Here is a 14,378-nt window from a genome sequence, read left to right on the forward strand (position 1 = left end):
TAAACAATTCCAACACCAACCAATTCAACTCATTCAGGACATTTATGCTCTTTTTTTTTTTAAATCCCGATTTCCAAAAATTCCCAAATTTCCAGGAAGTTCCCACTGAAATGAATGGGACATTTTTCCAAGTTGCACAATTCACACATTTTTCAACCTATTCAAACCATTCCAACATTAACACATTCCACTCGTCCTGGACATTCAAACTAACACTTTCCCAAGTTCAAAACCAAATTCCGGGTTCTCTGGACATTCAAACTATCATTTTTTCACGTTCAACACATTTCCAGGAATTCCCGTTTTTTGGTAACCTATTTCCACCCTTCTTAAGTTCGACTACTCCTTTCACATTTTTCAACCGTTCCACCGTCAGAACACTCCTCATATTCAGGACAAAAACCAAGTTGGTTGAGGAAGTAGAAAATTCCCGGTTTTCCCGAAACTCCAGGATTTTCTCAATTAAAAACTGTTACTAATTCAACATTTTTTGCCTGATTTAAACAATTCCAACACCAACCAATTCAACTCATTCAGGACATTTATGCTCCTTATAATTTTTTTTTTAAACCCCGATTTCCAAAAATTCCCAAATTTCCAGGAAGTTCTCATTGAAATGAATGGGACATTTTTCCAAGTTGCACAAATTGCACATTTTTCAACCTATTCAAACTATTCCAACATCAACACGCCTCATCAAGTTATAATTTGAAAATTTGACATGGAATTGTTGCTGTTTTTGACTTTTGATACTGTTTTTGTTTTTTTGTACAGTCTTACCTGCTTTCCAGGTGACTGAAATCCAGCAAGTTGAACTCTCGGTTGTCCTGGGAGTGATAGATGGTGTCCACATCCTAGAGGGTGACATTAGCCAGGAGTCCGCAGGGATCTCGTGCAAGGTTGGAAAAAGCACTTGAAGAGTGACGCGGCTCTTACCCACTGCACTTCCTCCTTGCAGCTGATGCCATTATAGTCGCACAAGGCGGCGTACGTCTCCGAAAAGCCTCCTGAGGGCGGCAACAAACGTTTCGTGCTGGTGAACAAAGAACATCTGGGAGTGCGAGCGACTGTATCTGACAAATGTGAGAACAGCGCTCACTTGGATGTACAAACCCCAAAACCAGTGAAGTTGGCACGTTGTGTAAATCGGGAATAAAAACAGAATACAATGATTTGCAAATCCTTTTCAACTTATATTCAATTGAATAGACTGCAAAGACAAGATATTTAATGTTCCAACTGGAAAACTTTATTTTTTGCAAATATTAGCTCATTTGGAATTTGATGCCTGCAACATGTTTCAAAAAAGCTGGTACCAGTGGCAAAAAAGACTGAGAAAGTTGAGGAATGCTCATCAAACACTTATTTGGAACATCCCACAGGTGTGCAGGCTAATTGGGAACAGGTGGGTGCCATGATTGGGTATAAAAGCAGCTTCCATGAAATGCTCAGTCATTCACAAACAAGGACGGGGCGAGGGTCACCACTTTGTGAACAAATGCGTGAGCAAATTGTCGAACAGTTTAAGGAAAAGATTTCTCAACAAGCTATTGCAAGGAATTTTGGGATTTCACCATCTAAGGTCTGTAATATCATCAAAAGGTTCAGAGAATCTGGAGAAATCACTGCACGTAACATTGAATGCCCGTGACCTTCGATCCCTCAGGCGATACTGCATCAAAAACCAACATCAGTGTGTAAAGGATATCACCACATGGGCTCAGGAACACTTCAAAAAACCACTGTCAGTAACTAAAGGTCAGCGCTAGATCTGTAAGTGCAAGTTAAAACTCTACTATGCAAAGCGAAAGCCATTTATCAACAAGACCCAGAAACGCCGGCGGCTTCGCTGGGCCTGACCTCATCTAAGATGGACTGATGCAAAGTGGAAAAGTGTTCTGTGGTCTGGCGAGTCCACATTTCAAATTGTTTTTGGAAACTGGACGTTGTGTCCTCCGGACCAAAGAGGAAGAGAACTATCTGGACTGTTATAGACACAAAGTTGAAAAGCCAGCATCTGTGATGGTATGGGGGTGTATTAGTGCCCAAGGCATGGGTAACTTACACATCTGTGAAGGCACCATTAATTCTGAGAGGTAAATACAGGTTTTATGTTGCCATCCAAGCAACGTTATCATGAACGCCCCTGCTTATTTCAGCAAGACAATGCCAAGCCACGTGTTACAACAGCGTGGCTTCATAGTAAAATAGTGCGGGTACTAGACTGGCCTGTCTGTAGTCCAGACCTGTCCCCCATTGAAAATTTGTGGCGCAATATGAAGCCTAAAATACCACAACGGAGACCCTCGGACTGTTGAACAACTTAAGCTGTACATCAAGCAAGAATGGGAAATAATTCCACCTGAGAAGCTTCAAAAATGTTTACTGGGTGTTGTTAAAAGGAAAGGCCATGAAACACAGTGGTAAAAACGCCCCAGTGCCAACTTTTTTGCAATGTGTTGCTGCCAATAAATTCTAAGTTAATGATTATTAACTCAGTTGGAACATTAAATATCTTGTCTTTGCAGTCTATTCAATTGAATATAAGTTGAAAAGGATTTGCAAATCATTGTATTCTGTTTTTATTTGCGATTTACACAACGTGCCAACTTCACTGGTTTTGGGTTTTGTACGTTTTCAACAATATGAGAGACCTCGAGACATGAAACAACATCCTTTTAGTTAACTTAACACTCTTTTAATCCAATACACAAATGCTGCCTGAGGTTGAGCCAATCAGTGGCCACGATACTGAACTGCGTGCTCTTATTGTTTAGGTCAATACTACTCTAGTAATTATATTGTTATGCTCAAATTAGGACTAAACAATTGTAGAACATGTTTTAAAAACTAAAAAAGGGACGAAAAAAATAGCTTTTTGTCTAAATTGCTGGCAACACAAGCGAGTACAAATACATGGTGATGGTAAGGGGCTGCATGAGTGCTGGGGAGTTGTGGTTCATGAATGCAATTCTCAAGCAGAGCATGATCTGGAGAGTACATCCATACTAATATACAAGCTGTCCACTTTCTACTGTAAATTATGCATTTCTACTGTTCGAACTTTTCTGTTTAGGAACTACAGACTGAATAAAAGCATGCTTTGGTGTACGGACGTTTCATCCACCCATTGTGTGCCTGCAGCACAGCCATTTTGTGGCCGGCAGCACATCCATTGTGGGCGGGCTTATCGACCTCACTGTGCTAATTGCTACTCTGCATGCTTTTTTTTTTCTTTCTAGTTTTGCTAGCTCAATATGAGTCCAAAGAAAGCGCTGAACAAGCAGTGTGAGGTTTGAAACATTCAGGAAATATCCGCAGCGTTGTCGACACTGCCTCCTCCCTTCCCCCGTTCTTCTGCAGCACCCAAAGAATATTAACCAAGTGAATATAATGTTTTATTCCTTTTCATTGTTGCGACTCGGCTGTTAAAGTTAGGACGTTTTGTTATTTTGAACTGAGAGCACCACAGGGCTAGTGACAGTGTGTGTGCGTGTCAGCAGGGTGGCTGTGAATGAGGACAGTTCAGCTAGTTGTTGTTTTAACTTTGTTATTAATGTAATAAATAAATAATAATAAATAAATAAATGATAAATAATAAATAAATAAATAAATAATATATTAATAATAACTAATAATATTAATAATAATAAATTATTTATTTATTTATTATTTATGTTATTAATGTTATGTTTGTTTGATATACAGTACTGGCTAGCGCTTAATGTTGTGTTCAAATGGTACAACATTTTACTGAAATATGAACTTTTGTCCAGGCTGGAAGCCATTATTCATATTTACATTGTTTCTCATAAAGAAATTTGCTTCAATGTACAAACTTTTCGATTTACAAACCCTGTTCAAAACGAGGTTCCGCTGTACTGTCAGAAAAAATTAAACGTGAGGGTTTTATTCACTCCCTAATGCAGTGGTTCTCAAATGGGGGTACGCGTACCCCTGGGGGTACTTGAAGGTATGCCAAGGGGTACGTGAGATTTTTTTTTAATATTCTAAAAATAGCAACAATTCAAAAATCCTTTATAAATACAAATAAAAACCTATCTTTTTTTCCAAATAGTTCAAGAAAGACCACTACAAATGAGCAATATTTTGCACTGTTATACAATTTAATAAATCAGAAACTGATGACATAGTGCTGTATTTTACTTCTTTATCTATTTTTTTCAACCAAAAATGCTTTGCTCTGATTAGGGGGTACTTGAGTTAAAAAAAAATTCACAAGGGGTACATCAATGAAAAAAGGTTGAGAACCACTGCTCTAATGCAGTGTTTCTCAAACTGTAGTGGTGCGCAGGCTCCATCTAGTGGTACGCCAAAGAATAACTTTATTAAAGTACAATGTTTTATTTTCCTATATTCAAAACACAGTGTCACTGTTCAAACTGTGTGGAAAAAAAAAATTAAATATACTTGTTAAATAAAACCTTGTTTTTAATGAATAGTTAGGCCTACTACGCTACTGTATTTTAATGGCTGGAGAGCCAAGTGTTTTCTGAGGTGTGACTTGGTGAAAAAAGTTTGCCAACCACTGCTCTGGTGTTTTTTTTTATAATTTAAGTTTCTCTTACCGCAGGCCCGCTGGGTTTCCACCGACGTCTCCGAACTGGGCGAGTACTTCCTGCTGCCCTCGGAGAGGTCGCTGTCCGAGTGGCAGATGGACGGGCTGCGGAAGGTAACGAGGAAAAAGGCACGGGTAAGGAAGTGAGCTGCGGACGCTTTCTCTCGGGAGCGCCGCTGGTGACACGTACGCGAACACCGAGTTGTTGAATATCCGCGAGAGGGCGTAGTTGATGTGGCTGACCACGTGGTTGAGGTGGTCACGGCACTCGAACCTCAGGGAGCAGCTGGACTTGTCTGTGTCGATGACGACCTGCGCGGAACACGCAACATACATCAGGTACACGCTACCATGCAAGATCCTGCCATATTTATTATTGAAGTCACAAAGTGCATTATTTTTTTTAACATGCCTCAAAACAGCAGCTTGGAATTTGGGACATGCTCTCCCTGAGAGAGCATGAGGAGGTTGAGGTGGGGAGGAGGGTGTATATTGTAGCGTCCCGGAAGAGTTAGTGCTGCAAGGGCTTCTGGGTATTTGTTCTGTTGTGTTTATGTTGTGTTACGGTGCGGATGTTCTCCTGAAATGTGTTCGTCATTCTTGTTTGGTGTGGCGCATATTTTTAACAGTGTTAAAGTTGTTTATACGGCCACCCTCAGTGTGACCTGTATGGTTGTTGACCTAGTATGCCTTGCATTTACTTGTGTGTGTGAAAAGCCGTAAATGGGTTGTACTTGTATAGCGCTTTTATACCTTTTTAAGGAACTCAAAGCGCTTTGACACTATTTCCACATTCACCCATTCACTCACACACACATTCACACACTGATGGCGGGAGCTGCCATGCACGGCGCTAACCAGGCCCATCAGGAGCAAGGGTGAAGTGTCTTGCTCAAGGACACAACCGACGTGACTCGGGGATTGAACCAGTAACCCTCAGACTGCTGGCTCGGCCACTCTCCCAACTTCGCCACGCCATCCCCGTAGATATTATGTGATGTCCGATGATATCGATATTATCAGCCGATAAATGCTTTAAAATGTAATATCGGAAATTATCGGTATCGGTTTCAAAAAGTAAAATTTATGACTTTTTCCAAACGCCGCTGTGTACACGGACGTAGGGAGAAGTACAGAGCGCCAATAAACCTTAAAGGCACTACCTTTGCGTGCCGGCCCAGTCATATGTTGTTAATATTCAGTGTTTTATCGTTCATAGGTAATATTGTAAATCCCACTTTCTTTGTTTTAATGTACATTTTTGGTGTCCCATTCAGTAAAAAACTGTAAAATTCCATTCCGTTTTTGTGAAGTGGTCTGTCATAGCGTTTTTAGAATTCTATCGGACATTGTAACTTTTGGTATTAGTGTTCCTGAAAAAAAAAGGACCCAAACACACATACTGTACAGCAGATTTTTACAGCTAAACATGTATATATCATTTATACACACATACACCTTGGCCCCCCCAGAACCATTTTTTTCTCTAAATGTGGCCCCCGAGTCAAAATATTTGCCCAGCTTTGCTGTAGCTCATAACTGTGGTGCGTTCAAGGAACCTTGATGAAAGTTCGAAACACAGGTGTCGCTAGTTTTCAAAGGCAGTGTAGATGCACTAATAATATTCATATAATAATCATTATTATTATTATGGTTATTATGATCCACTGATGATAATCTTGTGTCATGAATCAGCTTATCACTACATGACACTTAAGTTAATGGAAACTTAACATATTTATCATCATCCATCATTCCATTTTCTACCGCTTGTCCCTTTTGGGGTCGCTGAAGCCTATCTCAGCTGCATTCAGGCGGAAGGCGGGGTGCACCCTGGACAAGTCGCCACCTTATCGCAGAATTCAATTGCAAAATTCGGTGTGTTAAAATTAATGTAAAAAAAATAAAATGTGTAAAACATTTTTGTAAAAAAAAAAATCAGTGTATAAAAATTCAGTGTAAAAATATTCAGTGTATGAGAATTCAGTGTGTTAAAATTTAATGTTAAAACATATAATGTGTAAAACGTTTTTGTAAAAAAAAATCAGTGTATAAAAATTCAGTGTAAAAATATTAATTGTATGAAAATTCAGCGTGTTAAAATTTAATGTAAAAACATATAATGTGTAAAAAAAATCAGTGTATAAAATTTCAGTGTATGAAAATTCAGTGTTAAAATTTATTGTAAAAAAAATTAAATGTGTAAAAATTGATTGTAAAAAAAAATCAGTGTATAAAAATTCAGTGTAAAAATATTCAGTGTATGAAAATTCAGCGTGTTAAAATTTAATGCAAAAACATAATGTGTAAAACATTTTTGTAAAAAAAATCAGTGTATACAATTTCAGTGTATGAAAATTCAGTGTTAAAATTTATTGTAAAAAAAAATTAAATGTGTAAAAAATTATTGTAAAAAAATCAGTGTATAAAAATTCAGTGTAAAAATATTCATTGTATGAAAATTCAGCGTGTTAAAATTGAATGTAAAAACATATAATGTGTAAAACATTTTTGTAAAAAAAAATCAGTGTAGAAAATTTCAGTGTATGAAACTTCAGTGTTAAAAATATTCAGTGTATGAAGATTCAGTGTTGAAATTTTATGTAAAAATATGTTTAAAACATTTTTGTAAAAAAAATCAGTGTATAAAATTTCAGTGTATGGAAATTCAGTGTTAAAATTTATTGTAAAAAAAATTAAATGTGTAAAAAATGATTGTAAAAAAAATCAGTGTATAAACATTCAGTGTAAAAATATTCATTGTATGAAAATTCAGCGTGTTAAAATTGAATGTAAAAACATATGTGTAAAACAATTTTTGTAAAAAGAAATCAGTGTATAAAATTTCAGTGTATGAAAATTCATTGTTAAAATTTATTGTAAAAAAAATTAAATATGTAAAAAATTATTGTAAAAAAAAAATCAGTATACAAAAATTCAGTGTAAAAATATTCAGTGTATGAAAATTCAGCGTGTTAAAATGTAATGTAAAAATATGTTTAAAACATTTTTGTAAAAAAATATCAGTGTATACAATTTCAGTGTATGAAAATTCAGTGTTCAAATTTATTGTAAAAAAAATTAAATGTGTAAAAAATTACTGTAAAAAAAAATCGGTGTATAAAAATTCAGTGTAAAAATATTAATTGTATGAAAATTCAGCGTGTTAAGATTGAATGTAAAAACATGTGTAAAACATTTTTGTAAAAAAAAATCAGTGTATAAAATTTCAGTGTATGAAAATTCAGTGTTAAAATGTATTGTAACAAAATTAAATGTGTAAAAAATTATTGTAAAAAAAAAATCAGGGTATAAAAATTCAGTGTAAAATTTATTGTAAAAAAAATTAAATGTGTAAAAAATCATTGTAAAAAAAAAATCAAGGTATAAAAATTCAGTGTAAAAATATTCATTGTATGAAAATTCAGCGTGTTAAATTTGAATGTAAAAAAAATTAAATGTGTAAAAGATTATTGTAAAAAAATCAGTGTATAAAAATTCAGTGTAAAAATATTCATTGTATGAAAATTCAGCGTGTTAAAATTGAATGTAAAAACATGTGTAAAACATTTTTGTAAAACAAAATCAATGTATAAAATTTCAGTGTATGAAAATTCAGTGTTAAAATTGATTGTAAAAAAAATTAAATGTGTAAAAGATTATTGTAAAAAAATCAGTGTATAAAAATTCAATGTAAAAATATTCATTGTATGAAAATTCAGCGTGTTAAAATTGAATGTAAAAACATATGTGTAAAACATTTTTGTAAAAAAAATCAGTGTATAAAATTTCAGTGTATGAAAATTCAGTGTTAAAATGTATTGTAAAAAAAATTAAATGTGTAAAAAATTATTGTAAAAAAAAAAAAATCAAGGTATAAAAATTCAGTGTAAAAATATTTGGTGTATAGAAATTCAGTGTTAAAATGTACTGTAAAAACAATTCTGTGTAAATATTCAAGTGAATAATGACAGGTTGTATGATTATTAAGACTCAAGGTGGAAGTTTAATGAAGGAGAGGAGCATGCATGCATTCATGCATGCATTCATGCAATGTCTAATAATAATAATAAAGTACCTGATGTTCAGGGTGAGAATTCAAAGCTCGGATCTCCAGGAAGTTAAACGATGACTCGACCTGTCACCAAACATCAGGTTAGATTCCAGTAAGGAAGGACGGAGGGGAAAAAAAGGGTTCAAAGCGTAGAAAAGGTTAACCTTGGCAGGAATCTTGGGGGCCAGGAAGTAGAGACGCCAGGTGGCGAGCACCTGTGGAGAAACATATTGATAAACCCAGTTTGCTCTTCAATCGGAAAGAAAACAGTCTTCAGTCTTTCAGTGGTTATAATAGGAGAGGATCAGTACAATATACCAGACAATAACAATGGCTGCCCTCTTTCCTTCTTTCCATGTTCACGTATTGATCCCGCTAAAAGCCCTCTGGGTCGAAGGGTGTGTTGCCTGTCGTTGGTACAGTCAGGCGGAAAAACTGCGGTCTGCAGTGTTGTTCGCATTATTATGAGAGCAAATGTGCTCCACAGATTTTTTTACACCGAGTACCACCGCAGGAGTTTTTTTTCTTGCCATCATAATTAAGCAAGTGGCTTGGCGCCAGGGCCGTTGCTAGGAATTCTGGGGCCCCTGAACGAGTATCTGTGTGGGCCCCTCTACCCCGTTCATTGCCGCCTTGATTTTTAGTGTCCTTGCAGGTGTAATACACCCAATTTGTTTCCTTTTTTACAATTAACCACTTTAACAAGTCAGAGTATTAATATGTACATTATTTATTGTGTGAATGCTCCAAATTGCATCTATTTATTCTTCAACTTCTTCTTCTTCTCCAGATTTTGGCGCGTTCTACCGTCCACATTTTTCACCCGATTCAAACCGTTCCAACTTCAAACTGTTCAGCCTATTCGGGAATCGCGGGCTTTCTCTTGACAATTTCCCATACTTCCTAGATTTCCCAGAATTCCAGGTTTTCCGGTACATTTTCCCCATTCAAAATGAATTGGCCATTTTTCAAACTTCCACCATTTCCACATTTTTCAACCCATTGCACCTTCAACACATTCCACCATTCTGGAAATTCAAACTTCCCCGTTTCCAAGTTCAAAATAATTCCAGGATTTTCCAGAATTCCTGGTTTTCCAAAGCCCTATTTCCACCCTTTTTTCTGGCAACTACTCATTCCACATTTTTTTTAACCCACTTCAACCGTTCCACCGTGAAAAAATTCCTCTTAATCAGGACAAAAAACGAAGTTGTTTTTTGGACTGGAAAAATTCCCGGTTTTCCCGAAATTCCAGGAATTCCGTAATACCATTCCATACCAATTTCCTTTGACGATTCCCAAAAATTCCCAGATTTCCAGGTTTTCCGGAACATTTTTCCCCATTCAAAATGAATTGGCCATTTTTCTAACTTCCACCATTTCCCCATTTTTCTATCAATTCAAACCATTCCACCTTCAACACATTCCACCATCCTGGAAATTTAAACTACTTTTTTTCCAAGTTCATAAAGAAATCCAGGATTTTCCAGAATTCCTGGTTTTCCAAAGCCCTATTTCCACCCTTTTTTCTGGCGACTACTCCTTCCACATTTTTTTTAACCCACTTCAACCGTTCCACCGTCAAAAAATTCCTCTTAATCAGGACAAAAAACTAAGTTGTTTTTTGGACTGGAAAAATTCCCGGTTTTCCCGAAATTCCAGGAATTCCGTAATGCCATTCCATACCAATTTCCTTTGACAATTCCCAGATTTCCCAGAATTCCAGGTTTTCCGGGACATTTTTCCCCATTCAAAATGAATTGGCTAATTTTCAAACTTCCACCATTTCCAAATTTTTCTATCAATTCAAACCATTCCACCTTCAACACATTCCACCATCCTGGAAATTTAAACTACTTTTTTCCAAGTTCATAAAGAAATCCAGGATTTTCCAGAATTCCTGGTTTTCCAAAGCCCTATTTCCACCCTTTTTTCTGGCAACTACTCCTTTCACATTTTTCAACGCATTTCAACCGTTCTATCATCAAAACATTCCTCTTAATCAGGACAAAAAACAATCTGGAAAAAATCACGGTTTTCCCGAAATTCCAGGAATTCCGTAATAGCATTTCTCAATTCAACATGTTACTACTTCAACATTTCTCGACCGATTTGAAAAATTCCAACATCAACCATTTCAACTCATTTAGACCATTCAGGGTTTTTTTTTTACCATTTTCAAAAAAATTCAGCTTTTCCCGGAATTCCCAATTTTTCTGAAATTCATATTGAAATCAATGGCACATTCTTCAAAGTTCCACAATTCCCATATTTTTCATCTGATTCAAACTGTTCCAATTTCTAAAATTCAGTCTGTTCAGGAATTGTGTGCTCTACTTCAACAATTCTAAAAAAAATTCTCAAATTTCTCAAAATAATTTTTTTTTTTTTTTTTTTTTTTTGCATTTTCCCCCATTCAAAATAAATTCGCCATTTTTCTAACTTCCACAATTTCCACCTTCAACACATTCAACCCATCCTGGACATTCAAACTACAATTTTTCCACATTCAACACATTTCCAGGAATTCCCGTTTTTTGGCAACCTATTCCCACCCTTCTTAAATTTGACTACTCCTTTCACATTTTTCAACCGTTCCACCGTCAAAACACTCCTCATATTCAGGCCAAAAACCAAGTTGGTTAAGGAACTAGAAAAATTCCCGGTTTTACAGAAATTCCAGGAATTTCTCAATTAAAAACTGTTACTAATTCAACATTTCTTGACCGATTTAAACAATTCATTCAGGACATTCATGCTCATCATTTTTCAAAAAAATCCCACTTTTCCCCAAAATCCCCAAATTTCCAGGAAGTTCCCATTGAAATGAATGGGACATTTTTCCAAATTGCACAATTCCCACATTTTTCAACCTATTCAAACCGTTCCAACATCAACACATTCCACTCATCCTGGACATTCAAACTATCCACTTTCCCAAGTTCCAAACCAAATTCCGGTTCACCTGGAAATTCAAAGTCTTCAACATTCAATCTATTTCAGCGTTTAAACAATTTCAACATTTAAACCATTTCTACATTCATCCTACATTACATTAGCATTTCAGTTCAGCGTTAGCTTTTCAACATTCAAACCATTCCAACATTCAAACTATTCTTACATTCATACTACATCCTGTCAGCATTTCACTTCAACTTCAGCATTGGAGCATTCACACGCAATACCTTCAGGAATTGCCTCTTCTAGTTAGTAGTTGTCTTTTAACTTTTTTGAATTTAGGCTATTGAACTTTCCCACTAATAACACATTTTACAAAACCACATTGAACACATTCAGTTACTCAGTAATTAATACTTATTAAGAATAATGTTTAATACTGTATTTTCCGGACCATAGGGCGCACCGGATTATAAGGCGCACTGCCGATGAGCGGGTCTAGTCAGGTCTATTCTCATACAAAAGGCGCACCAAGAGAGATTGCTATCTATTGCAACAGAGCACCATTGTTAAGTATTAATGACGTCTATTCTGATATAAAAACCAGCATTCCTTGGTATTTTTTTTTAGCTTATTTATACTGCCGCTTACCAAGTTTGTTCGTTTGGGATGTCTTGTGTGTTTCTCAGAACCACAACAATCCAGTCCGACGTCTTCTGAGGCGGAGTGCACGCCTCGAGCGCGTCGATCAAGGCCGATGGTATCACATTACAGCAGTGTTTTTCAACCACGCCGTGTGAAATTATGCAACTTCATCTAATTGGTCCAAAATTTTTTTTGCAAATCAACAGTGTTGTGTTAGTTACTGAAAACCAGTAACTAGTTACAGTTACTTTATTTCAAAAGTAACTTAGTTACTAACTCAGTTACTTACACCAAAAAGTAATGCGTTACTGTGAAAAGTAACTATTTGTTACTTCTTTTTTTTTTAAGGCTCCCATTAATGCCCTTTTAGCCTTCATTTCAGTACTGTTATTGCACTGGAGAATAATACAATCTGTTTATCAACTTGACATACATTTGCATCACTCAACTCTGCTAAGCAATGTGGTCTACATACAACACAAAGATATGTTTCAAAGGGCCAATTTATTTCAGGCCAGAACAAATTGACAAAACTATTTTAAATAGCTGCAACAAAATGGCACTTTAACTTTAACTTGAAGTAGATAGGATCTTTGATCCAAGACACAATTTACATTTAACTAAAATGTTCTTTTCTTTGTGCTCGACAAAAGAAAAGTATTGAGAATGTCTCCATGTTAAGAAACTCGACTTCTGGCTTCGCCACGATGTCTTGTTAGTTGTTATGAGAGTAGCATATATGTCATACTTGCCAACCCTCCCGAATTTTCCGGGAGACTCCCAAAATTCAGCGCCTCTCCCGAAAACCTCCCGGGACAAATATTCTCCCGAAAATCTCCCGAATTCCAGCCGGAGCTGGAAGCCACGCCCCCTCCAGCTCCATGCAGACCCGAGTGAGGACAGCCTTTTTTCACGACGGGAGGACAACAGGGTGACAAGAACTATATCATCCAGACTAGAGATAAATTGTATTATTATGTTTATCTTACCTAAAAATAAATATATTTATTAATTTAAAAAAAAAATAATAATAAATACATGTTTACTATATTTTGCTAAAAACATCAAAATTAATTGCATTTTTATTTGTATTTTTTCCTGACTCCTTATTACATCCAGCCATAGAATTATACATTAAAATAAACATATTTGAAATAATTGATTTTAAATTATCATAATAATTCATTTAAAATGACCATATTTAATTATTAAAATAATTGCTTGTTTATCAACAACGTTAGCATTTTATTCATTACATTTTGAAACTCTCAGAAGCCAAGTTATGTTATATTCCTTAATATTTATTTATGCAAGTTTGAAGTATCAATTATCTAAACACAGTTTTGTTTGCATATTTTCAGGATGTATATATATATATATATATATATATATATATATATGAAGTACTTGACTTGGTGAATTCTAGCTGTCAATATACTCCTCCCCTCTTAACCACGCCCCGACCAAGCCCCAACCCTCCACCTCCCGAAATCAGAGGTCTCAAGGTTGGCAAGTATGGTATATGTGTGTGTGTGTGTGTGTGGCCCTTTAAGATATGACAGCATGTGAGGTGAGTGACGTCAGTGGGCGAGAGAGGTGAGGGAGCGCAACAGTGAGTGCGTGCAGGTGCTCTAGCTTGGTGGATGGCTACGTGCAAGACACCAATAAAGTCACAAAGTTGCAACAAACCGCCGGCCTCGTCATTCACCCTTGAGTCCGGAGCTGTAAAGACCCACTGCCGGTTAAAGTGAAGGTTGTTAGCTCAGACGTACATAGGCCCTGGAGGAACGTCTCCCCTGCGCTCTTCGACTACGGTCTGGGAGTGGGAGCCTCCCCCCACCCCCACCCACACAAAGCACGTCTTTTCTTTTCCTTGTGACACAGAAGGACGACACCGCAGCGCTCCAATAAAACACACTCAGATCTTCTGTTTCTAGCCGATACTACATAAAAAATAACGTGAAATAACGCAGTAACGCATCATGTAGTAAGGGTAACTGAGTTACTGAATATAAAAAATAACGCGTTAGATTACTAGTTACCACCGAAACTAACGGCGTTACAGTAACGCGTTAGCCCCAACACTGCAAATCAATAATTAGAATCTGCAAATAATGTGCCGTTGCTTAGTGTTTGTGGTGTGTAAAATTCGGCAGGGTAACCACGTAATACTCCACGTCAGTAGGTGGCAGCAGGTAGTTA

General features: G+C 36.4%; 1 protein-coding gene across 2 annotated transcripts in view; it reads right to left on the bottom strand.

The window, feature by feature from the left end:
* The window catches only part of LOC133617849 (capping protein, Arp2/3 and myosin-I linker protein 3-like), a 123,436-nt gene that overhangs the window by 86,951 nt on the left and 22,107 nt on the right, over window positions 1-14,378 (bottom strand). For both annotated transcript variants that reach the window (XM_061978162.2, XM_061978161.2), the window contains exons 3-8: window positions 8,798-8,848; window positions 8,658-8,717; window positions 4,770-4,891; window positions 4,590-4,684; window positions 937-1,007; window positions 781-854 (exon numbers count right to left, since the gene is read on the bottom strand). In XM_061978162.2, the coding sequence (XP_061834146.2) occupies window positions 781-854; window positions 937-1,007; window positions 4,590-4,684; window positions 4,770-4,891; window positions 8,658-8,717; window positions 8,798-8,848 (473 nt within the window). The remainder of the gene's footprint in view (window positions 1-780; window positions 855-936; window positions 1,008-4,589; window positions 4,685-4,769; window positions 4,892-8,657; window positions 8,718-8,797; window positions 8,849-14,378) is intronic.

Source organism: Nerophis lumbriciformis, linkage group LG18 (genome assembly GCF_033978685.3).
Source record: "Nerophis lumbriciformis linkage group LG18, RoL_Nlum_v2.1, whole genome shotgun sequence".
NCBI lineage: Eukaryota > Metazoa > Chordata > Actinopteri > Syngnathiformes > Syngnathidae > Nerophis > Nerophis lumbriciformis.